The 23,559-nt window shown below is 41.9% G+C and overlaps 1 protein-coding gene across 1 annotated transcript; it reads left to right on the forward strand.

Annotated features, from left to right (window-relative positions):
• Window positions 1-6,059: 6,059 nt before the first annotated feature.
• DIS3L (DIS3 like exosome 3'-5' exoribonuclease) lies at window positions 6,060-23,242 on the forward strand. The gene is made up of 17 exons (XM_082321330.1): window positions 6,060-6,187; window positions 8,797-8,950; window positions 9,744-9,872; window positions 10,526-10,661; window positions 11,649-11,825; window positions 12,729-12,807; window positions 13,767-13,946; window positions 14,957-15,126; window positions 15,927-16,088; window positions 16,810-17,045; window positions 17,941-18,033; window positions 18,740-19,273; window positions 20,126-20,280; window positions 20,386-20,564; window positions 20,907-21,052; window positions 22,540-22,714; window positions 22,790-23,242. Exons 2-17 carry the CDS (start codon window positions 8,907-8,909, stop codon window positions 23,099-23,101), a joined length of 2,907 nt encoding a protein of 968 aa, XP_082177456.1. The 5' UTR covers window positions 6,060-6,187; window positions 8,797-8,906; the 3' UTR covers window positions 23,102-23,242.
• The last annotated feature ends 317 nt before the right edge of the window (window positions 23,243-23,559 follow it).

Consider the following 23,559-nt stretch of genomic DNA (forward strand, 5'->3'; position numbering starts at 1 on the left):
CTGCAAATCAGCATGGCATATATTAAATTGACTAAGGAAAGTTTAACTAATAGATCTTGTAACTAAATGTTATTTTCAGGTTTCCTACTAGGGTCATTACGGAGATATCTTTTGCATATTTTTGTGACTGGCACACCAGGCAGAGGCCAGGCCACTGACCTAGATCACTTCATAAACTGTATCCCGCAAATAACATATATAGATACAAATGAAGTTAAAGTTTAAGCTTCAAGCAACAAAGAATATAAGCCATGCTTACATAGCAGGGATCCTGGTTAGGAAGTACTGACGCTTAAGAATATTTGAAAATAGTGATAGATGAATAACTGAACCTGAACCCTCAGCACAATGCTAATATGAAAAAGAAGAAAAAAGTCTAATTCTAAGATGCATATACAGGAGAAAGAGGAGTAGGAAGATTTTTGCATAGTATCTGTTTCAGGCCATAGTGCAGTTTTCAGTTCTAGTATACACGACGCAATGAGGATTTTAAGCAATGGCATTCTCTTCAGAAATAAAACACAAAAGAGTTGCAAAACACGAAAAATGAAGAGTTCGACCTGTTTAAGTTATCAAAGAAAAAGCAAAAGAAGTCATTAGACGACAGTGTAAAAGCAGAAGAAAACAGATTTGATGGGAGAGAGCTTTCCAGTTTTACAAATACCTCATGAGGCAAAACCCAAGTTAGCAAATTCAGACTAGAAATGAAGTCAGTTTGTTCCAACAATAAACATAATTAACCTTGGTACGGCTCCTTTAAGTAGGAAAAGATTTCCAACAGGGATTATTGCTGATAAACAGAATAATATAAAAGCATGTGCTACATCAGTTAAGCAGAGCTTCATGGACAAGCTGACCGTTCTGACCTAATGGAATAAAATTCCTGGACCTTCAGCTATGACATCACCATATATTTTGTCACTCCTGCTAACAAATGCAGGGAGTTTTTATAGGCTTTCTCACAAAGGAAGGCAAAGAATTCTACTCCAGAAATGCAGCTACCTGTAATGGAGCCATGGATACTGATCTTGATCTTACATTCTTTCGTTCAGAAAATACAGGCAGCTTCCCTTCGCAGCTGCGTATCTCGGCTGCATAGTAGGAAGGAGACTAAATCTCTAAAGGACACTGAGTATTGGCATCCAGAGCGCAACTGGGCAAGAACTGTGCATTACACTTTTTTACGAGTGCAAGGAATGGCATATTAATCCTGAGACCACTCTAGATGTGGGTACTATTTTTACAATATTTGGCTTTTACTGAGCCAGCAATCCAGGAGAAGGAATCTCCAAGAGAAAAGACAGCATTTATTCAGTTATGTATGAGTTAGAAGCAGATGCTGAACTGCCAGTTGCTTCAAAATTGCTTTAAGAATGGAAGAACCAACCTCAAATATATGCTATAAGATAATCAAATCTTCCATCCTCTACCTCCGTGATGGAGTTCTTGGAGGAAAAAAAAAAAAAAAGAGCTTTTTTCAAATGCAGATACAATTTCTATTGACTCCACAACTGTGTGCATCCCAGACTTTAATATTCTGTCTCTTGTTTGTGTTACTCCATCTTTTTTTTCTTCAGCCAGCCTGTATCAGACCTCATAGCTTACACAACCCCATCTTCAGGCTGTCTACTGCAGAGTTGTTTATAAGCACAGTAGCCGACCAGAAGATAATTTGCAATATACATTTCTATTTATTTTTCTGTCACCATCTTAAGCTTGGCTAATGAAGCCCAATTTAGCTATGCAGCCCACCTCACAACAGGAGGGAGGGAGGAGGGTATAGTAACAGGCTTTACAAATGCAAGGAAGAAATCCCTTTGCAAGAAGAAAACCCAGCAGTTGCTTTGCCAGGGCAGAAGTGAGGTGTATCAAAAGATGCATCTGCATGGTGCCAACCGACAAATACTGGTGAGCAGGTGAACATTAAATGGTCAACACGGTATCACGCCTATATTTGAATACCTGCTTTTGCCTCGTGCACATTTCATTTCCACTTATAGATGCCTAATAACCTACATAATAAACTTTCACTTCTGCATTCAAAATGAGTCTCTGAGGTCATACTCTTTTCAGGCATTTGTCAGATGAGTCAGGTTTCAAGCTTTGGAAACTTGAGCCAAAAGCTGGTATTCTCCAGCGACCTGAAACATTTCTTTGCCAAAATATCGAGCAACTTCTAGCAAAAGGTGCTGCATTGAAATTCTGTACTGCATCTCCTGACATGTTTTTCCAAGCAGGGAGACCTCCTGAGAGGCTCACTCTTCCCAGCATAGGCAAGAACAAACACATAATTGAACTTTAAAGAGACTCCTCTCACTCATTTAAAATAAAAGCTTCTCTAGCACTCACTGGTGTTATCCAAGGGAGCACTGTATGAAGTAAGGAACACTCTATGAAAAGAATATTTGTACTGCTTTCTGTCTGTTCTGCCATGTTTTGTTTCTCAAGCGCTTAATGAAGGAAAACTGCATGAAGAAATGCATGTCCCATCATTCTGCTGCACTCCACCGTCATTCTTCAGCATTTAATGAGATCTTCTGATACTTAAGAACATTTTTGCAGCTTTTATTTTAAAACAATGGAAGATGCTCTTGTTATCCCGTTAGTTTTGGCTCTCCCTGCACAAACTTCTTGCCAGGTATAAAGCATGAATGAGCAGATGAGCACAAAAGTTTGTCTCTGATCTCATTGGGAGAAACTCAGTTGTTAGATAAAGTGTGAAGAGTTCTCTTTGGCTTTAGTGACTCAGCCTTTGACTTTTACTCATATGAGGTTGCTCTCCAAGACAGGAAGGAAGGGAGGGGGAAAACTGAGAATTTTAAAAGTTTTCTGACTAGGATATAGAAGTAAGCATGCAGCTACTCAACAGTATCAGTAATGCATTAACTTAGCCCAAAGATCTTATATTTTTCTCTGTGAAACAGTGAACAAATAAGAGCAGTGGTCTCAGTCACTTTTATTTAATTAACCTTCACTTTACTGCAGTCATTGAATGACACTGAGTAAGCACACTGGTCTGTGTTCTTCACTGCGTCAGCAATCAGCATCCACTACATTTCAAACTGAATTAAATGTCTTTTCTCCCAAATGTTGTGGCTTTCTTCCCCTTCCCATCACCACTGGTTATTTCATCTTCGTACCTACTGAACAAGAGCTCCATCATTTTGGTCTCCATTTCCCCTTTCCTCTCACATCGTGCTTACATAATATGTCTAAAATCATCTTGACTACCAAAACCAAGTCTACATTTCGGTCGTCTCTCACTAAGTTATAACACCTCCTCCTCCTCATATGTTTGAGAACTTGGCTTCTGCAAATCAGTTTCTTACAGATGGTACTTCCATTTACTGGCACCAATTGGTTACTTAGAAGTATTAGTCATTGGAGATACACATTTTATAAAACATGTGAAAAATAAGAAAGTAGAATAAACAGGAACATACAGTGACATACTGCCTTGGCTCTTTCCCAGTCTTTTTTCCGCATAAGGACAAATACTAGATAGTTTGCACCATGTATTTGTGTTCAAGTGAGGTTATGATGTAGGCAATTAATTAATATTGAGAAAGTATTAATGTTTTTTTAATAGTCAAAATAACCATCCCCCAAATGCCATGCTAGCAGCATTACAGCCTTATTCACAGAGCACTGACTCAGATCCAGAAACACCGCATTGGACTCATGACCTTCCACTGCTTTTCTGTTTGATCTCAAGCAAGACTTAATCTTTCAGTGCCTTTATCTTCCCCTCCGTAAATGTGAAGAATATTGGTACCTACTGTAAATTAGCCGACATTAGGGCTTGCCTGCACTCCTCACACACCCTAGCCCCTTTCCCCGCCTCGACTCACTGACTGCTGGCAGGTGATTACACAAAACCAGACGATCTGAGGAACGGACCTGGGATTTCTCCTGGAAGATGCCATGAAAGACCATGGAGGTTCACACACATGCATTTATGCAGGACTACAGCTTAGGCACAGCAAGACAGCCTTGTTCTGTTCTCATTCTTCCCTGGACCCTTTTCAATCCTCCAGTGCCTCCAACACCAAAAAAAACACATCAGTGCCTTTGTAATAGGAAACCTAAAAACAAACAGAAAAACCCCGCATGTATCTTCGCCACGACCACCCCAGCCTAATGCCACTGCAGCCTAACAGAGTCTAACAGGTTCTTGTCATTTGCCTTCCACGGACACCCCAGCTGCTTTTTCAGCATTTTCTCCGTTGTCCCCCAAACCTCTTAGTTTTCCTCACTGAAGGGGACGCTGTCCTCTCTGCTCACCCAGCCACACAACCTAGGGCTCTCCCAGGACTCAGAATCTGATGATGGCCGGTGTCCCCCTTAGCCCCCACACAGTCCCAGCCCCTCAGTCTCGTCTCTGTTGCGGCCCCGGTTCCCTCAGCGCCTCCCCTGAGCTGCCGCCCCGGTTCCCTCAGCTCCTTCCCGCCTGCCCCTCAGAGCCTCCCTCAGCTCCTTCCCACCTGCCCCGCAGCGCCTCCCCTCAGCTCCTTCCCGCCTGCCCTTCACAGCCTCCCCTCAACTCCTTCGAGCCTGCCCCTCAGCCGAAGCCCCGGTTCCCTCAGCGCCTCCCCATAGCTCGCTCCCGCCTGCCCCTCACAGCCTCCCCTCAGCTCCTTCCCGCCTGCCCCTCAGCTGACGCCCTGGTTCCCTCAGCTCCTTCCCGCCTGCCCCTCACAGCCTCCCCTCAGCTGCGGCCCCAGCTCCCTCACAGCTTCCCCTCAGCTGCCGCCCCGGTTCCCTCAGAGCCTCCCCTCAGCTCCTTCCCGCCTGCCCCTCACAGCCTCCCCTCAGCTCGCTCCCGCCTGCCCCTCAGAGCTTCCCCTCAGCTCCTTCCCGCCTGCCCCTCAGCTGCCGCCCCGGTTCTCTCAGCTCGCTCCCGCCTGCCCTTCACAGCCTGCCCTCAGCGCCTCCCCATAGCTCGCTCCCGCCTGCCCCTCAGAGCTTCCCCTCAGCTCCTTCCCGCCTGCCCCTCAGCTGCCGCCCCGGTTCCCTCAGCTCCTTCCCGCCTGCCCCTCAGCCGAAGCCCCGGTTCCCTCAGCTCGCTCCCGCCTGCCCTTCACAGCCTCCCTCAGCTCCTTCCCGCCTGCCCCTCAGCCGAAGCCCCGGTTCCCTCAGCTCGCTCCCGCCTGCCCTTCACAGCCTCCCTCAGCTCCTTCCCGCCTGCCCCTCAGCTGCCGCCCCGGTTCCCTCAGCTCGCTCCCGCCTGCCCCTCACAGCCTCCCCTCAGCTCCTTCCCGCCTGCCCCTCAGCTGCTGCCCCGGTTCCCTCAGCTCGCTCCCGCCTGCCCCTCACAGCCTCCCCTCAGCTCCTTCCCGCCTGCCCCTCACAGCTTCCCTCAGCTCCCTCCCGCCTGCCCCTCACAGCCTCCCCTCAGCTCGCTCCCGCCTGCCCTTCACAGCCTCCCTCAGCTCGCTCCCGCCTGCCCTTCACAGCCTCCCTCAACTCCTTCCCGCCTGCCCCTCAGCGCCTCCCCTCAGCTCCTTCTCGCCTGCCCCTCAGCCGAAGCCCCGGTTCCCTCAGCTCCCTCCCGCCTGCCCCTCACAGCCTCCCCTCAGCTCCTTCCCGCCTGCCCCTCAGCTGTCGCCCCGGTTCCCTCAGCTCGCTCCCGCCTGCCCCTCAGAGCCTCCCCTCAGCTCCCTCCCGCCTGCCCCTCAGAGCCTCCCCTCAGCTCCCTCCCGCCTGCCCCTCAGCTGCTGCCCCGGTTCCCTCAGCTCCTTCCCACCTGCCCCTCAGCTGCCGCCCCGGTTCCCTCAGCTCGCTCCCGCCTGCCCCTCACAGCCTCCCCTCAGCAGCCGCTCCGGTTCCCTCAGCTCGCTCCCGCCTGCCCCTCACAGCCTCCCCTCAGCTGCGGCCCCAGCTCCCTCACAGCTTCCCCTCAGCTGCCGCCCCGGTTCCCTCGCTCCAGCCCATCCCGATCTTTCCCGCCCCTCCACTGAGGCCCTGCCTCGTACGGCTGCACCGCCCCCCGCGCCACGCGCAAGCGCCCTGGGAGCGGCGGGCCTGGCCAAGGGGCCGCAGCTTCCCGCCGTCCCAATGCTCCGTACGGAGAAAGTGCTGCAGCTGCGGGGCCAGCAGGGCCGCTCGGTGCGCGTCGTGCGGGAGCACTACCTCCGCCCCGACGTGCCGTGCCGCAGCGCCCTGTGCCGGGCCGCCTGTCCTCGCGGTGAGGGGGCTGATGGCGGGGGGCCGGGGGTCGGGGCTCCTGGGGGGAGAGGCAGGGGAACCCGGACTGCCAGACCCGGGATCGCCCGGGGGCGGGGGGCAGCTTGCCCCCGGGGGCCGTCGTGTCTTAGCTCACGTAGGCCAAAGCGGGGTGCAGAGGGTGATCCCCGGGCAGAGGTGATCCACACGGCCTTGAGAGGCGGGGGCGGAGGCCTGACAGGACCCGGCGGGACCTGGCGCGGAGAGCAGCGCAGGGGAGCAGCGGTGAATAAAAGAGGAATAACAGCAGGAGAGAGCGGGGAGAGAGCTGGGGCGGGGGCCGGTGTGGTGTGCGGGCGCCGGGGGCTTCGTCCCAGAGCTCTCCTCTGCCCTCCCGAGCCGGGCATGGACGGTGCTGAACAGCAGCGTACAACCTGGTGGAAAAACCAAACGGTACCAAATCAAGGCTATAGCAAAAGTACTCCTTCAAAGCAAAATCTTTCAGAAATAAACGAGGTGTTAAGAAGAGAGAAAAAGGAATTGAGAAGTTGATTGTTACAGGATTTAACTGTGAAGAGTTTACAGACAGTGATAAAAGGCTTATTTATGCAAGTTTCATACTTCCCTTTTTTAAAAAATCTTTTAAAATGCATTACTTTCTGCGGGGTGGTGGTTTATATCATGAGATAAATTCTATACGTACCTGTTAAGTATTCTTACAATGGGGCCAAGCCGTTATCTTGAAGCGATTGTAATTCTGCATCAGCAGTTATTTCTGTTAATTAAATGTAATTGCCAGTGTTATATCGGGCGACTTCAGACACGGGAAGACTGCCAGCCTCTATGATGTCAAGATTTGTTGTTGTTTTTACATCTTGTGGTGGTATTATGTGCATCATAGATCATCATGTGACCTTTGGTTGATATTTCAGGGGGTTTTGTTGTTAAATGGCACAATTTATTTGGCTCAAGAAACTGACTGGCAAATAACTAACATAATATCCAACCTATTTATATCGACCTATATTTGTTTACCTAAAAGAAAAGGTTGAGAATTTTAACTTTTTTTTTTTTTTTTCCTCTGAACTGTAATTGATACAGATGTCACTTTTGGTTTAGGTGCCTGTTGCAATTGAGGGCAGAAGGTAGTGTACTATATTATTGCTATCTAGGATGTCAGGACTAGTGATAGTTACTGCTCCCTAATGTATTGTATTTGGTTATGAATTCCTTAAGGATAAGGCACATACGAGAAAAAAATCTTACCTCTCCCACCATGCTTAACTTCCCCTGTTCTGGACTTAAATGTAAATTGTGCTGTAGATGAGTGTCAGAATATGTCCCTATTCAGAATATGTACCTATTCTGGGTAACTCAGAGGTGAGGTGAACATTTGTTTTCATTCCTGACTTTTCACAGTGTGCTGAGCAAACTTATTTCATGCACTGTGAGAGACTGCCTGCGTAAATCACATCTACAGATACTTGTAATGCTATGCTGTGCGTGCTTAGAAGTTATTCTGATCTAGATGTATAGGTTAGGCAAGGATAGCTTAATGTGGGCAGATTACATAAATCTTCAAGTGACTTCACTTTTAATGCTCTTCTGAGTTATTAATGAATATTAGCTTTCTTGTATGCATTCTGCCATCATCCATTATATGCCTTCAGTGTGAGATGTAGCCGTGTTACTGTACGCAGAATTGTGGCTACTGGATTCACGCTTCTAGTGATCACGGTTAATAGACAGATTGTCCTGTGTCAGCTTCTAAGAAATACATGAAAATAACCTGACTTGTCAAGATCTAGATACTTTTATTATATATAATTTGCCTGCACTACAGTAAGTTCAGCAGTTCACTGTTTATAATATCATAAGGCATAAATAGGCATTGAGAGAAAATATGGTGGAGATCCCCCCCCCCCAAAAGTTAATTGGGTAATCTTTAAAATATCTAAAACAATTAAACTCATTAATTTTGAGGTACACTTTGAGATGTCATCTGTGATGAGTTGGTTGTGGTATTTTGATGGCATATTCCCGAGGGATGGAGTCTCTTGAGAAAATTAGCAGTGATGGTTAATAGTTTAGATTGAAGAACATCTCTTTGCAGTAGCGTTGCTTTTCTCCACGTGTACCCTTATCTGTATTCTTTTATGTGAAGATACAGAAAAAGAGCCTGCTGTAAATGGATAGTGTTGAATAGAGAGATCTGTGGAAGCAGTGTAACAACAGAAGTACCCATAATTCTACACCCTTTGAAAATTCCGTGAAAAGATTTTCTGTGGCAGATGTATAGTCTCTTTTTTCATACGGAAGTAGAGAAAAAAGGACTGTTACCTGCGCTCTTTAAGTTACATCCTTTTCATAATGAAAGTGGATCTTTTTCACTCATTTGGGTAGAATTTGCACTAAATTTTGTCATCAGTGGATGTGAAAGGGTTCTGTCACAAATTTTAGAGATTGTGCCACGGAATTGTACCATAGTAGTCATAGTCTTGTTCATCAGAAGAAGAGATTTGTATACCTTTGAGGATACACAACTCTAATTTCCTGACATCTGAAAGTATTTTTAAGAAACCAGTATTGCAACTCAAAGTTTAAACCTTTAAACTCTGAATTATATTTTAGATGGCAAATTGTTATCGGATGATGTTACACATTATGTTGTCCCTGACTGCAAGGTTGTTCAAGATTACCTTGAGATTCTCGAGTTTCCAGAGCTGAAAGGTATTATTTTCATGCAAACAGCATGTCAAGCTGTGCAACATCAAAAAGGACGCAGGTACTTATCCTATAATAACTTATTTTTAATTTAGATTGAAGTAAATATACTAACTTTGTAAAACGTATATCTAAGCGCAGTATCCCAAAGTCAGCAAATACACTGTGCTTAATTTGTTTTTAGGTCTTTGGAGTGTCTTAATGTAATTTTACAGAAGGGAAAGAACTGTGATCCTTTGTGATCCATGGACATCAATGCCCGTCATAGTTTTCACTTGATAGGAGCGATATTAAACCTGTAGTATTATTAACTAATCAGATGGCTTGCGACAGGAATTAAGGAGACCTTGCAGTAGCGATATATCATGTCCCACAGCTAGATTATGGACATGATTTTTGTTTGCCGTATTAAAGACTGAGCACTTGTCTTTGGGGAGCAATTAATACTATTGTATGGTACTTACCTTACCAGACATTAACCTATGTATTACCATAGCATGTAAGAGTGCAATTTGCTATCAAAGTCTTCCTATATTTCTAAAGCACAAACGCCTTTGAAGAAATAGCTCTTGTCCCAGAAGTGACAAAATAAGTTCCTGAACACTTACGATGTTTTGCGGGGCTCATTGGAAAACAAATATGTTTGAGAATCAGAAGCATTCACAATGGAAATTAGAAAAGCTTGCTTACAGATGATGGTTTAGGTTTCATCATCAATGGTGTAATTTAATGAATGCATTTCTTTGTGTATGACAGTATTTTTCCTTGAGTTTTTCAGCTGTATTTTCATCTGGAGTTAAAATAGTATTATCAAAAGAAAGCACAAGACTCTATATATCTTTTTTGTATTCCAGACAGTACAACAAGTTACGAAATCTAGTAAAGGATGCCCGTCATGACTGTATTGTGTTTGCTAATGAATTCCACCAGCATTCTTACTTGCCGAGAGAGAAGGGAGAATCCATGGAGAAATGGCAGACCAGGTTTGTTTTAACTTACGTAGTACTGCGCTGGACAACATCATGACATTGTATTTAGGACTGTTAGCGTGCGTTGGGTATGTAAGAGTTCATTCTCTTGCTTTGCTTAGCTCTGGAACAGTTCACAATAACTCAAAGTCTAGATTGTCCTTTTGTGATTAAGAAAGTGTCAACATTGTTTTCTTAGGAATGTAGACAAAAATGTACTTAATTAAATGCAATAATGCTAAAAAAAAAGCTGGATCGTTTTAAAATTACACAGCCATTTTAAAGAATGCTTTAGCATAATAAATAGATCACACATGCCTTATTGGACTGTTAGATAGTGTTTGATAGCCTGCAAACACCGTAGTATTGGAGTCCTGGCCGTTCCGATTTGCTTTTTACAAGCTTTCACTCAGAGGAGCAATATGTTATGTTGCAGCTGGGGCACAAGTGGATGTATTGGGGAAGAAACATTTTACTTTCCTCTGCTCTCTTGGTGCTTATGTATGGCACATAAAAATTTTTACAGATACAGAGTTTATGTAGCTTGGTGTATATATCTCAAAAGTATGCGTGTTAAACCAAAATCTTGTTTATACAAAGCCTGCAAATGTCTTGGAAGTAGCAAATGAGATATGCCAGAAATCTTATTTCAAACTTTGCCTTTGTAGGAGTATTTACAATGCAGCAGTCTGGTATTATAATCACTGCCTGGGTCAGATGCCAGTTGTTATGGTAACAGAAGATGAAGATGCTATCAGGCAGTACGGAAGTGAAACAGAAGGAGTGTTTGTGATTTCATTCAAGGTAACATGCCAGAAAAATAGTAGAAGGTTTCATTTATGCTGCATCAAAATGATGAAGCAAGTGCATTAAAGCCCGATGTATAGTGCAAATCATTTCAAAGTTTACGTTTAATAAAACTATGATGCTAACTCATGTCTTCATTTGTCAAAGAAAGCAAAGATGTCAGTCATGGGAATGTCATAAAAAATGGTGGCAGTGAGAAAAGCAGGGAACTGAAAAGAAAAACAGCAGCTCTAAAGATAGAGGTCATCTTTCTTATGAGCCCTTTTCATTGTTTTCCTTGCTTTTAAAGAATTTGACATTGATGAACAATGATCAGTTACCTCAGCCAGCTGTCTGGATCTGTAGTGCAAGCAGTCCATAAACAGCTGTAGCCAAAATATCCATCAGCATTATTCTGCCAGTTTACTTTAGCCTTGACTACTTAGGATACAGTGATGCATGAGAAGATCATTCTTCGTTGAGTTGTTGATCTCTGATACCGCTTGTATTCAGCAGGATATGTGGATGGGATGTTTATGTTTAGCTGTGAAAGGATGTTGAGTAAAAACAGGACCAAACAGATTTGATGATGCTTTTTTTTTTTCTTTAATTGCTATGAGGCAATGGGAAGTGGCCCAAATGTAGTGTATAAAATCATATAAAAAGTGTAAAAATCATAGTGGGTTGCCAGTTTGATTTTTCTGCTGTGGCACTTTACAAGAAGTATGTAGCCTGGATGGGGTATATTGGTAGTAAAAGTTTGTGAATCGCTAGTCTAGGATGCTGTCTTAACAGTCATGCCGCCGTTGATGTATTTAACACATGAGTTAGTTGAATCTGGAACAAATCTGTGTTGTTTAGAGCAGGCACATCGTTACCACTTGGCAGTGCTATTTGGGTATAGCATATGAGACAGCTCTTGTCCATTATGGGCTTTCCAAATGCATTATTAAAAGAACAGAGACCTCTAAATACTTTCATATTTGTTTATATATGTGCATACAGAATTACTTGGATAACTTTTGGCCTGACTTAAAGGCTGCCCATGAACTCTTCGACTCTATACTTCAAGCTCGGCGTGAACGGGAGAGTGAAAGCCAAGAAAACAATGGAAAAGAATATCCTGAGCACTTACCTCTGGAAATATTGGAGGCTGGGATCAAATCTGGAAGATATATACAGGTAATTTGCTGTATAGAGAACCTACACTGTGCTTGGTCCCTTTAGTTGCCTGAATTAGACTGATTAGATGAAGAAATAGTGCTATAGAGGGAAGAGGGAAAGAAAACAAACAAGCAAGAGTAAGAGGATGGAAGGGATTAGGAGTCTCAATATATTTCCCCTACTTTGTCTTGTGAACACGTGAGGTTTTTCTCTCTTGGAGAAGTTAAAATGAGAATTTGTTATCGAGGATCTTAAATTTGCTATGGATTTTTCTTCAGGTTGATATGTGATATACCTGTAAACTGAGAAACTAGGTGTGATAGGAAGCAGCTAGATCTCATTCTTAAATATAAATAATGCTGCACGAGGACAGCATTTCTTACTTCATTTGCACAGAGATCTCTTAGTCAGTGAAATTAATTTATGGTTTTATGACTGTTCAGGGCCTTAATATGGATTGTTGGTGGACAAGTGTCCTTCTCTTAAAAATAATTTAAAGAATTAGAGGTAGTAATTTGTTCCTTTCTTGACAATTTCAGCAGCGAGGTGAGAATAGAAGATGAACAGAAAGACTGAGGTTTTACTTTCTTGTAGGAATAACTCCTGATTCCATATTAAGGCAGCCAGCAAAAGTAATCCTACACTGCCTGTGCTTTCAATAAAAGGACCTTTGCCATCTTACAATTAAATTGAGCATTTAAAAGAACTTACATTCTTTTCCAGAAGTGAGTACTTAAAAGTTCTGCATCATACATTCTCCCCCTATAAAGAGAGCAGTTGTGTTCAAAATAACCTACATATCAATAAAAACTACTAGTTTTGGTAAACATAATTGTAAAACCTAACATTTTATACTTTAAAGTTGGCTATTTAGATGTTTGACTGTTTCATTCTATTTATTGGCTTGTTATTTTTTTTCAGGGTACACTGAATGTCAATAAGCATAGAGCACAACTGGAAGCTTTTGTTCGACTTCAGGGATTTGGCAGCAAAGAAACAGGTGAAAAGACAATGAGAGGATTTACTCAGTGCCTTTTTGACACTGCACTTTTTACATGAAGCCATGTAGGCGTATGTATGTAGCTGTTCAGTTATTAAACAAGATGAAAGCTAAGATACTCCAATGCGTGGGTTATTTTCGTGGGCCAGAAAGGAGGCTGAGGATTAACCCAGAGGGAGGGCCTCATGAGAAAGCAATGCCCTTTATGTCCGCTGTCCTCTTTCTTAGTACCTTTGGCTGTGTTTTGGACTCTTGTCCTACTAACAGGTTTCCCTAAACCTTTTCTGAAGTTGAATACTGATGCAAATTGTTACCTCTGTGCTTTGCTCTAACTTCAGATGACCACTCATTTGACTGAAATAAGTGTTTGCGTAGATGTTGGCAGGATTAGGAAGCTGGTCATTGGAAGAGGAAATAGGAGAAATAGGAAAGATGCCTTTTGAATCGGATCGGAAGACCAGTATTGTCTTTCTGCTCTGAGTTAGTCATAAATACCTTGGAAGGAACAGCCCATTGTCCTTGCGCAGATATATTGTCCCAGCTTTCACTAATAAGTACTTTCCAATGTTCCTGTGACAGACCCTGCAGTCAAACCAGTGTTCAATATACTAACCGTTTTTTAAAAACGTGTTTTATTCTGGACCCTGCCCAGAATCCTGTGGCAGTGGTTTCCACAATTTAACTGTGTTGTGTGCTTTTAAAGCTGCTGCCTAAGAACAATGATCTCATGCTAGCCTATGCTGCTTTTTATCGAAGATTTCACTTACAGAATTGCTTAATATCCCCTTTAAAAAAAAAAAAAAAAGGAAAAGATTTTAATTTTCTTGCCAGTAGTCCTTTCGGGAAGAAATCATCTTGCAAATGTCATTTTCTGTTATTTCAGCAGAATGCTGCCAAGAGTGGAGGGATTTGAATTTTTTAGCAGTTTATAGTTCTATTTATTTTTATTTTAAATTTAGAACTTCAGAGTGACATCCTTATTTATGGGGCCAGAGCTCGAAATCGTGCAATCCACGGGGATGTGGTAGCTGTTGAGTTACTACCTTTGCCTGAATGGAAAGGAAGGACTGTTGCCCTTTGTGAAAATGAGACTGAGGATAAAGCACCTGCAGACACCACTGGTGACCCTATGCCCACAGGTAAAGTGGATAGCGCGATACAATGTTTTGTTAAGATTACCTCACTTCCTTGGTCCAAGCGGTGTTGTGCTCTTCATTATAGAGTCTCTCCCCTCAATTTCTGTGATTGTCACATTTTTTGCACCACGGTAAATTTGAAGTGATTATCCCAAATTAAAGCATTCTAACTTATCCCAACAAGAAGGCCACTAGACTCTTTCTATGTGCAAAACCCCCTCCTTTTTTTTCTTTAATTTCATTCTCAGAAATAGCTGGATTGTTGTAGTTATCTTCCTAAAATATTGAGTTTGGAATACTTTGCTACCCAAACGCATGCTGTTGCTCTTCACGGCTCTACGAGAGACGAACTGCCATTCTAATACAGACCAGTTTACCAGAGCGTGTACTCAAGTCCTTCGCTATCACTGTTGATTATACAGAAAGATAGCGGCATCCTTTTAATTCCTTGATGACAAATAATTCTCAAGATGAAAAATTTTTTTGTTAGGTGCAGAAGTATCCAGCTCCCATTACAATGTGACGTGCCTGTGTACCATGGGAACTTAGAGCCTTGTTTGAAAATATTACTGTGTGGGTATAGCTACATCTTAAAAGTTTGCTGAGGTCAGAGTTAAAAGTTTTAGGTGGTTAATTCTCTTCCTGCAAGAAAATGCTGTTTGATTTTGATCTTTGCTATTAAAAATTTTCTGTATTTTTTACTGGAACTGGCCACATTTCATTAGTAGTGGGAATCTCTCTGAATAATTTATGTACTGTATCAATTGAAATCTATACAATGAGTTAGTCTCCACATAAATAAAAGCTCATTAAAATCTGGCTGTCCCAACAGTAATTTATAACAAACTTGTATTGTTGTCTGCATACCGTATGTTGTTAGCAATTGTAATACGGATTTGTGGACACGTTAGTTCATACTACAAAGCAATGAATCTTCTGTACCTCCCACATATTTGCTTTCATGTTCCTGTTTAACTCTTTAATGTACAGCCAACAATGTTCCTTATTAAAAGGTAAAGTTGTTGGAATCATTCAAAAGAACTGGAGGGATTATGTGGTCACTTTCCCCTCTAAAGAAGAGAGCCAGTCCCAGGGCAGAAACGCTCAGAAAATCCTTGTTACACCTTGGGACTACCGAATTCCCAAAATCCGGATCAGTACCCAGCAAGCTGAAGCATTACAGGTAATTTGATGGAAGCGTTTCTCTGTTCTGTGTTCCTACAAAATCGTGTGGGTGTTATGTGCTCTAATGATGTTTTCCTTGGCAAAAACATGGGTAAAACTATTAATAAAGTTAAGTCTGTGAGAGCAGTTCAATTTCTGCCTCGAAGCAATGTGTTCAATTCCTGTCAAAACTGCGTCAGCTTCACGTAATAAAGCTTATTTGAGTTCTGAATTTGGGCCACAGTCCAGGTACCCTGAGCATTTATATACTACCTGCTTTGGTTTTTTCTGATAAATTAAAGGTCACATCAGGGGTATAAATTGTAATAGCCCTTGTGGCTTTACTGGATCTATGACTATATATAACTTTGATGAAAATAATGAGAGCTTTTCAACAAATTGATAATAAATTATGATGATTAGCCTGCCATTGCTGTAGAGAGAAGAAACATGGTTTTGTTCATTCCTAGCTGCTTTTACGTTATAATGTTAAGTACTTCTTCATAGCCAAGAAGTAAATTCCAATTGCCTTTTTTTCCTGGTTTAAGAATATTTGTGTACATATTGGTTTTGCTTTTATTTTTTATACTTCAAGATAGAGATTCTCCATATAATGACCCCAAGTGGGTCTTTGCTCAGGAAAGAAATGTAATTCTCAGTATTTTTTTGTATGCTTCTCATTGTGGGTTTCTTTGTCCTTTCTATAAAGTTCTTAGAGTTGCCAGTCTCTTTGGATAGCATTATTTGCCCCGAAGGAGTATTTATATTGATTGCTTGTCAGGAGCAGATTGCTGTTCTAACAGAATTGTCTTGCTACAGGAGTATAGAGTTGTCGTGCGTATTGATTCTTGGGAATCAACTTCTGTATATCCAAATGGACACTTCGTGAGAGTTCTAGGAAGAATTGGAGATCTTGAGGGGGAAATTGCAGCTATTCTGGTGGAGAACAGCATCTGTGTTGCCCCTTTCTCAGAAATCCAGGTTAGTCTTTGTGATTAGATACATTATTTTCTGTTGATTTCCAGGCTCTTGTTTCTGAAAGAGGGGGACCCTCTTACAGCTGAATGTCTTAGTTGCCAACAGGTTTTTGAAAGCTGAAAACTATTTATGGGTTATTTTTCTGGAATTATTTTTGGATCAGTGGTTCTATAGATACTATGAATTTTCAAGTCAAGAGTGATTTTAAAACAATACGTTTGCTATGAGGAGAAGATTACAGACTCTTAATTGTAATTGGAGGTAGGCTTTTAAGATGTTACTTCTTTAAAATGCGTTTATGGTACTGATCCTAGAGGCGCGGACCTACTGAAATCATAGTCTTAAATCCTTTTTTCTTCAACCAGGAGAGGAACCAGCACTCATAGATAAGTATTTTAATTATACCTCCAATTAATTGAAAAAAAAAAAAAAGGTAAAAAACCAATATACAGTGGTGATGTTTGCCAGAGCTGCAATATCACCACAATAATATCAGTTGTTAATAATATGCGTAGCATTCTTTTCAATTCTGTTTCATACTTTCTGTGAAGTAAATGTAATAGACTGACTTGGAAAAGGCAAGGAAAGAAGAATTTGTCTAGGATGAAAAAGTACACAGAACAGTTAACGGAGTAGAAAAGGAAAAGCTAACTAAATCTAATTTGTTGGCTTCTTTTTGTAGAAAAGATATAATTGTATGTTCATCCATAATGTTTTTGTACAGATGAGTGAAATGCCAAAGAATCCATGGAAAGTGAATCCAGAGGAGGAAAAAAAACGGCTCGACTTGAGAGATACACACTTGATATTCAGCATTGACCCAAAAGGCTGCGAGGATGTGGATGACGCGCTCTCCGTTAGAACTCTGCCTAATGGGAATCTAGAGTTAGGTGTCCACATTGCAGATGTAACCCATTTTGTGGCAGCAAATTCTTACACTGACGTTGAGGCCAGAGCAAGGTAAATTATTTTCTAAAAATTAGAAAATTTATGGAGCTTAGAAGTGTGTCATGCTACCCTAAGGAAACATTGAGAAACACTGGAAGGAAGGAAACATTCTTTCTTCTTTTGTGTCATGGAAACAGCTTATTAAAACTAATATGTAACTAATGGTATTCTGCTTTTATTTGGATAAAATAGGCCTGCTGGGGAAGAAACTGCTTTCGGACCTACTGCTTCACTCTTTTACTATGAAATTGCTCTTTTCCACAAAGTTATGGTTTAAGTTTATCTTTTCCTAATCACTGGTGTTTGCTTTATAGTCTACTTTAACATTTGTGATTTAAAGTATTTACAAACCACTTGTTGGCATTCCAAGGGGGATGAATCTTACACAGAACACCCAAAAAATGGAGTTAAGTCTTACATAAATTTAATTCCAGAGGTATTTGGCAGGCTTATGTTTTAATATTCCATCTTGTGTTTCAATATGCCAAATATTCCATGCTTTTTTTTTCTTTTATTGCCACTGTTTTGAACTTAAACTGCTGAATCACTTTATGAGATGTATTCTTTGTAGATGGAAAGAAATGTAAACTGTGTAGCCAGCAGAGATGTGTGGTATAGCCATTAAATGACCTCTTCTTAGCTGAGCATATTTTGTACAGCCCTAGCTCCGGCCTTAATGGCAGTTGAAGACACCAAGGAAGGCAAACTTAGGCTTGTACTATCAAATAGTTACTTAAATAATTTGACTTTGGTATTGCACATGTGTGTGTTCTGTAAAAATAACCTTTTAAAATCATGCTACAATGTGTCTTGTTTTGCTGATGCTATGCTTATACCACAGACTGCTTGGGAGATACACACCAATGAGTCCTTGTGAGAAGAATAGTAAATGTATTTTATTCCTCAGGGCAACAACTTATTATTTAGCGGATCGTCGTTATGACATGCTGCCCTCCGTCTTGAGTGCTGACATATGCTCTCTTCTCAGCGGAGTTGATAGGTAAGATTTTGTGTGGTAACGGCTTATGCACTTGCTCTTTGAATTATTTGTTACTATTTGTAAGCGAAGTAGTAGGGAGTCACAAAAAGCTGAAATACGGTATTACACAACGACTATCTCGTCCTCCAGTGTTTACCCATACCCTTAGCAATTTGCTTTGTATTTAAACAGCAGCCTAAAGGTGAAGGCATCTTTGTTCTTCACTTGTTTTTTCACACGCGTCTCGCTCTGGAGTGCATGCACCCATATGAGTGGTGACGTTTTTTACTATTGTCCTATTCCTCAAACATGCCGCTACCCCATTTTATTACAGTTCACAGGGTTAGCTGGCTGGCTGGCATGAGGGTATTCAGGGTGTAGGTATGTTCGTTGTGGATGCATCTGACTAATAAAATAAAAATAAAAATAACTATTGCAACGTAGCTGTGCTTTAAAATAGATGTGGCCTTATATCTTAGGGGTGCTCTGCCTCAACAGGTGCTGACGTAGTTGGTCCTCATTTATTAAGCTGTGATACACAAGACTGAAAGGCAAGTTCATTAATTAGTGGCATTGATGAGCACTGGTTTGTTTCATGAAGAAAAAGATGTTTCCAGTAAAAAAAAAAACCAGAATGAAACACGTACATTTGTAACAGTTGGATGTGCTTGAAATGATAGTTTAAGTTGGCCAGAACTACTTATAGAATTGTGATCTTCTCTTTAAGGTATGCTGTCAGTGTCTTGTGGGAACTAGAAAAAGAATCATATGAAATGCTGCGAGTCTGCTACAACAAAACCATCATTCGATCTGCGTACAAGCTGGTTTATGAAGCAGCACAGGCATTATTAGATGGAGACACAAGTGGTGTTGGTGATATCCCGGAACTGGAAAACTTGGATGAAAGAACTAGACAGAAGAAGCTGGATGAACTGGTTTGGGCAATATCAAAACTCACAGATATAGCACGACACGTTAGAGCTAAGCGGGACAGCTGTGGTGCTCTGGAACTTGAAGGGGTAGAAATCCGAGTGCAACTGGATGATAAAAATAATATCCATGATCTCATCCCCAAGCAGCCGCTGGAGGTGCATGAGACTGTAGCAGAATGCATGATTCTTGCCAACCACTGGGTGGCAAAAAAGATTTCAGAAAGTTTTCCCCATCAGGCTTTGTTGCGTCAACACCCTCCACCACGACAGGAATTTTTTACCGAACTTCGAGAATGTGCCAGTGCCAAAGGTTTCTCAATAGACACACGGTATCTTTTATTACTTATTTAAATGCTTTAATTAAAGTTAAGCAATTAACTGTTTGGCTATGTTATCATCACAAAGCATTACAGTTCTCAGTATCAATGTTAATAGCCACTGTATAGCAATTCTTAAAAACAATTTACCATAACCTTTCTGCAAGCAGGAGATGATGTTCTAAACAAGAGAGGCTGCCTGCATTCTGCTGGCTGGACTGAAAATGGCAGTATCTGAGTAATTCTAGACATCTCCAAAAAGAATTTGTTCAGTCAGTACGTAGTGGTTAAGTTCTGTAATTGCCTTGCTTGCACCATATTTCCTGTAATAGTAGTGTAAGAGAGTACTTGTTTAAATCAAGTTAATTCTGTGCAGTATGGTCATTTTAAATGACTCAAAATAATTCAGAATTACTTTGTCAAGATACTCCGAGAAGGCTGTGAGCTTCATCCCATTGGGAGGCATCATTTCTGGACATCACAGAGTGTGAAGGGCAGCAGTAGTAGCAGACATTTCGTTTGGATGTCACCATTTGTGCTCTCCTGTACAGCACAGGCTTTGGACCAGCTCACCGTCCTTTCTGTGCTGCACAGAAGTGGGTTTTGCTCCAGTCCTTCTCGGTTCTCCAGGCTGCGGAGGACAGGGCTCTTGGTGAAAACTGGGGTTTTTTTCTAAACATTTTTCTAGCGCAGAGCTGTTATTAAACTGTGTTGGAAGTTTTAATATCATTCTGCTTGCCATTCATATTTTTATATTAATAATGATTAATAAATTTTTATGTGCTTTTGTATGCTCTTTGTAGCTATAGGCTATCATGATCAGGGAGAGTATCATTTTCTTCAGAGTTAACACTTTTTTGACAGGTCTAACAAAGCATTGGCCGAGTCCCTGGATAAAGCAAATGACCCATTGGATCCAATTGTAAATACGCTGTTGCGGTCTATGGCCACTCACGCGATGTCTAATGCCTTGTACTTCTCAACCGGCTCTTGTCCTGAGGAAGAGTTTCATCATTATGGTATCTCATCACTTTATTTTTTATGCTATTCCTGTTATTATTTCTGAACTGTTGGGGGGAGGCAGTTGATTGATCGCTTCTCACCGCTTCCTTTTGTATTTGTAGGACTTGCCTTGGATAAGTACACTCATTTCACTTCTCCGATTAGAAGATATGCTGATATTGTTGTCCACAGACTCTTGATGGCAGCGACTCTGAAGGAAACAAAAGGAGATGTTAAGGATTATGCATTCAGTAATAAGGATCTTGAGGAATTGTGCAGACACATTAATAACAGAAACCGGGTAAGATGGTCATTGTGCGTGTCTCCCTACGTTTGTAGGCTGCCCAACGGAATGGGATACCATCCCGACTGCGGCTTTTGGATACTACAACGACATAGTATCTCTTCATTTTTATTTATAATGCTTTGGGGTTTTTTTACTTAAATATCAGTTTTCTTCTGAGAGCGGTAGTAAAAGTGACTTCACACTTCACCTGTACTACACGTAGGATTTCCTTTTAGATGTAATTTTTCTCGGGACAGATAATGGGAAAAAGAAACTCTGCAAATCAAAGCCAAACAAGCTCGCTGAACTATTTATTTAGGTTGTTTTGTCTTCTCTTTTTATGGGGGGTGCTTGCAGGCAGCTCAGCGTGCTCAGAAACAGTCTACCGAACTCTTCCAGTGCATGTACTTCAAAGACAAAACCCCAGAAACAGATGAGCGCTGCATAGCAGATGGTGTCATTTACTCAATTCGAACAAACGGTGTGCTTGTTTTTGTACCAAGGTGAGTTGATCAGAGGTTGGACTAAGCTTAAAAATAAGACTTAAGTGTTACTAGAATGCCGTGAGGACACCTCTGGTCCTTGAGAAAGGAAGCGTTTACAGTGTGGCCTGGTATTGACTGGTGACTGCGTTTTAGATTGTTGTTGTAAACCATAAGCAGTGCTGTTCTGTGAACTATGAAAAGGAGTTCCTATGAGGACAAGGTAAGACTGTGCTGCACAGCTTGTATTTATTTCAAAACATTAAAAGCAGCTGCTAGGGCAGAACAATGACTGGAATATTTTTTGCCTTTTTTTTAACCATAGAAAGTGATTAGTTAAAGAAAGGGCAGTTTTAAATTTCCAAATCACAAAGCCACGCATTCCTCAGCGCTCTTTTCCTTCACTACAGACGGTAGCTTATGCAGGCTGGGAGCAGCTTTTGCACAGCTCCTCCTCCTAGGCAGCAGGGAAGCGTAAAAGCAGTGTTTACACGATGCTGTTTATAGTAACTGGGCTCTTGTCAGTGCCTGTATCTCAGCTCAGCCCTTGATTTATCCAGGTAGAAAGCAACTTTTTGCATGAAGCTAACTTTACATTTTGATTTCTGAACTTTCAAATCTGTATTTTAAAGTATACTAAATGCATTCTGCTTATGTTATAAATTGACTAGTGAACGATGTAAGAAGGCGCTAGTCACCATAGAACTGGAGAGCAGCGGCTCTCATAAGCCTGGCCAGCTCCTCAACCCTTCCTTTCCCTCGCTGCCTCTCGACAGTCTGGATTAATGATCTTCATGTTTGTGCGTTACTGGTGGCAACACTGTCTGCCCAGCTAGCTACCAGCTGCAAGAAATGTAGGTATAAGAACTCTCCTTTAAAAAAAAGAAAGAAACAAAACGCAAAGAACATTCTACAGGCATGTCAGGTAAAGCAAACCATTACATGAATACCCTGGACTTCTGTGAATACAGCCAGGGGCTGCTTGATCCCGAGGCTGAGCTTGGATATAAACCAGCTCGGTGTGGGCCTGACGGCGTTCCAGAGGGCTTGCTTTGGATGCGCGGCCGGACAGCCAGAACCTGCCCAGCCACAAAAGGCTCCTTCCAGACAACCCAGTGCAAACACGCTGCTGGTCTTTAAGTAACTTTTTTTTAATGGAGAACTGTTTCCTCACCCTGCTCCCTGGAATAACCTGCAGTGCTGCTTTTCATCCATTATTGGGCCATTCCAGGCTCCGCCCAAGATGTAAGATAATGGATCGCTCGCTGTATTTTACTTTTGCTTCGCTGCTCTTGAAACACTTAAGTTGCCATCTTTGTGCTGTTTTTATGTACTCTCGGGGTTTCTTTGACCACGCACATCAGCATCCCTGAAGCAGGATTATCAGGCTACAGTCTTTGCCCCTTTATATTGCTTTTATATAATCTTAGCTAGCCTTCTGTTGGTCTCAAAATTAAGGGTGCAAATTGTTAGAACAGCTTCTGGCTGCTCATCTCCTTTTTTTGTAGATATGGAATTAAAGGTGCTGCATATATGAAAAACAAAGAAGGCTTAGTCATCTCTTGTCAAGGGGATAGGCGTTGCGAGTGGAAACCTGGGTCACTTCATCGCTTTCAGAATAAAATTACATCCACTACAACTACGGGGGAATCGGTTACCTTAAGCCTTTTTGATCATATTACAGTGAGTATTTAATCTGAAGGAAGTAAAGGGAAATAGCACCATCAGAAATAAAATTATTTGCTTATTACTTTTAAGGTGAAAATACTTGTGCAGACTTCCCGCTGCCATGCTGACACGATCAAGCTCGAAATAACCAGGAACGCACCATACCAGACTTCAGCCACAGAGGTTTCCCACAAGAATTTTCATGTGGTGAAATCTGACTTAGTCAAAGAAGTCAGTCAGTCTGCAGAAGCGGCCCAGCACGCCCAGGAAAAAGCAAGAGTTGAAGTAATTGATGAAGACTATCAGGAGTACTGCCAGAGCAAGGGGGCAAGCTTGTACCAGCTGCTGGAGGAGATCAGGGATTTGGCACTATTGGATGTTTCCGCTGACATTAGAACTTGAACTATAACCCAGCAACAGCCGCTTGCTGATGTTCTGCTCCTATTCACTTTGTACGATTGGGGTGTTTTAAAAAAGCAGTCTATTTAAATACTCAGGAGTCCTTTTAATAAGAAACTAAATGTCTATTTTAAATAAGAATTATTTTTATCTGATTATGAATGCATATGAGTTTTTAAAAGATTTTATACATGATAAATCTCATCTTCCAGACTAAAGACAGCATGGTGAATTCTTTTAACTACCATTCAAGAAGTTAATTTATGGACAAGGTGGGAAATTAAGTTCTTAAAACCCAAATATTCCCTACAGCTGTTGGCTATCTTCCACTACAGTTCAGTGAGTTTAACTCATAGCAACAAGGATATAAAAAGCAAACTCCTTTGCACTAATCTAGAACACAGAATCTTGGTTTATTGAAATCCCTCAGCTGCCCATCTGGCGTAAAATAACGCCTGTTG

The sequence above is a fragment of the Platalea leucorodia genome (assembly GCF_965183815.1).
Source record: "Platalea leucorodia genome assembly, chromosome: 9".
In the NCBI taxonomy this organism is placed as follows: Eukaryota; Metazoa; Chordata; class Aves; order Pelecaniformes; family Threskiornithidae; genus Platalea; species Platalea leucorodia.

Excerpts from the sequence above, each read along its gene's own strand:
- DIS3L (XM_082321330.1), top strand. The coding sequence starts at position 8,907 with ATGCAAACAGCATGTCAAGCTGTGCAACATCAAAAAGGACGCAG. Across the intron at positions 9,873-10,525 it reads ATGGAGAAATGGCAGACCAG|GAGTATTTACAATGCAGCAG; the intron begins GTTTGTTTTAAC and ends TTGCCTTTGTAG. Across the intron at positions 19,274-20,125 it reads GGTTTCTCAATAGACACACG|GTCTAACAAAGCATTGGCCG; the intron begins GTATCTTTTATT and ends CTTTTTTGACAG.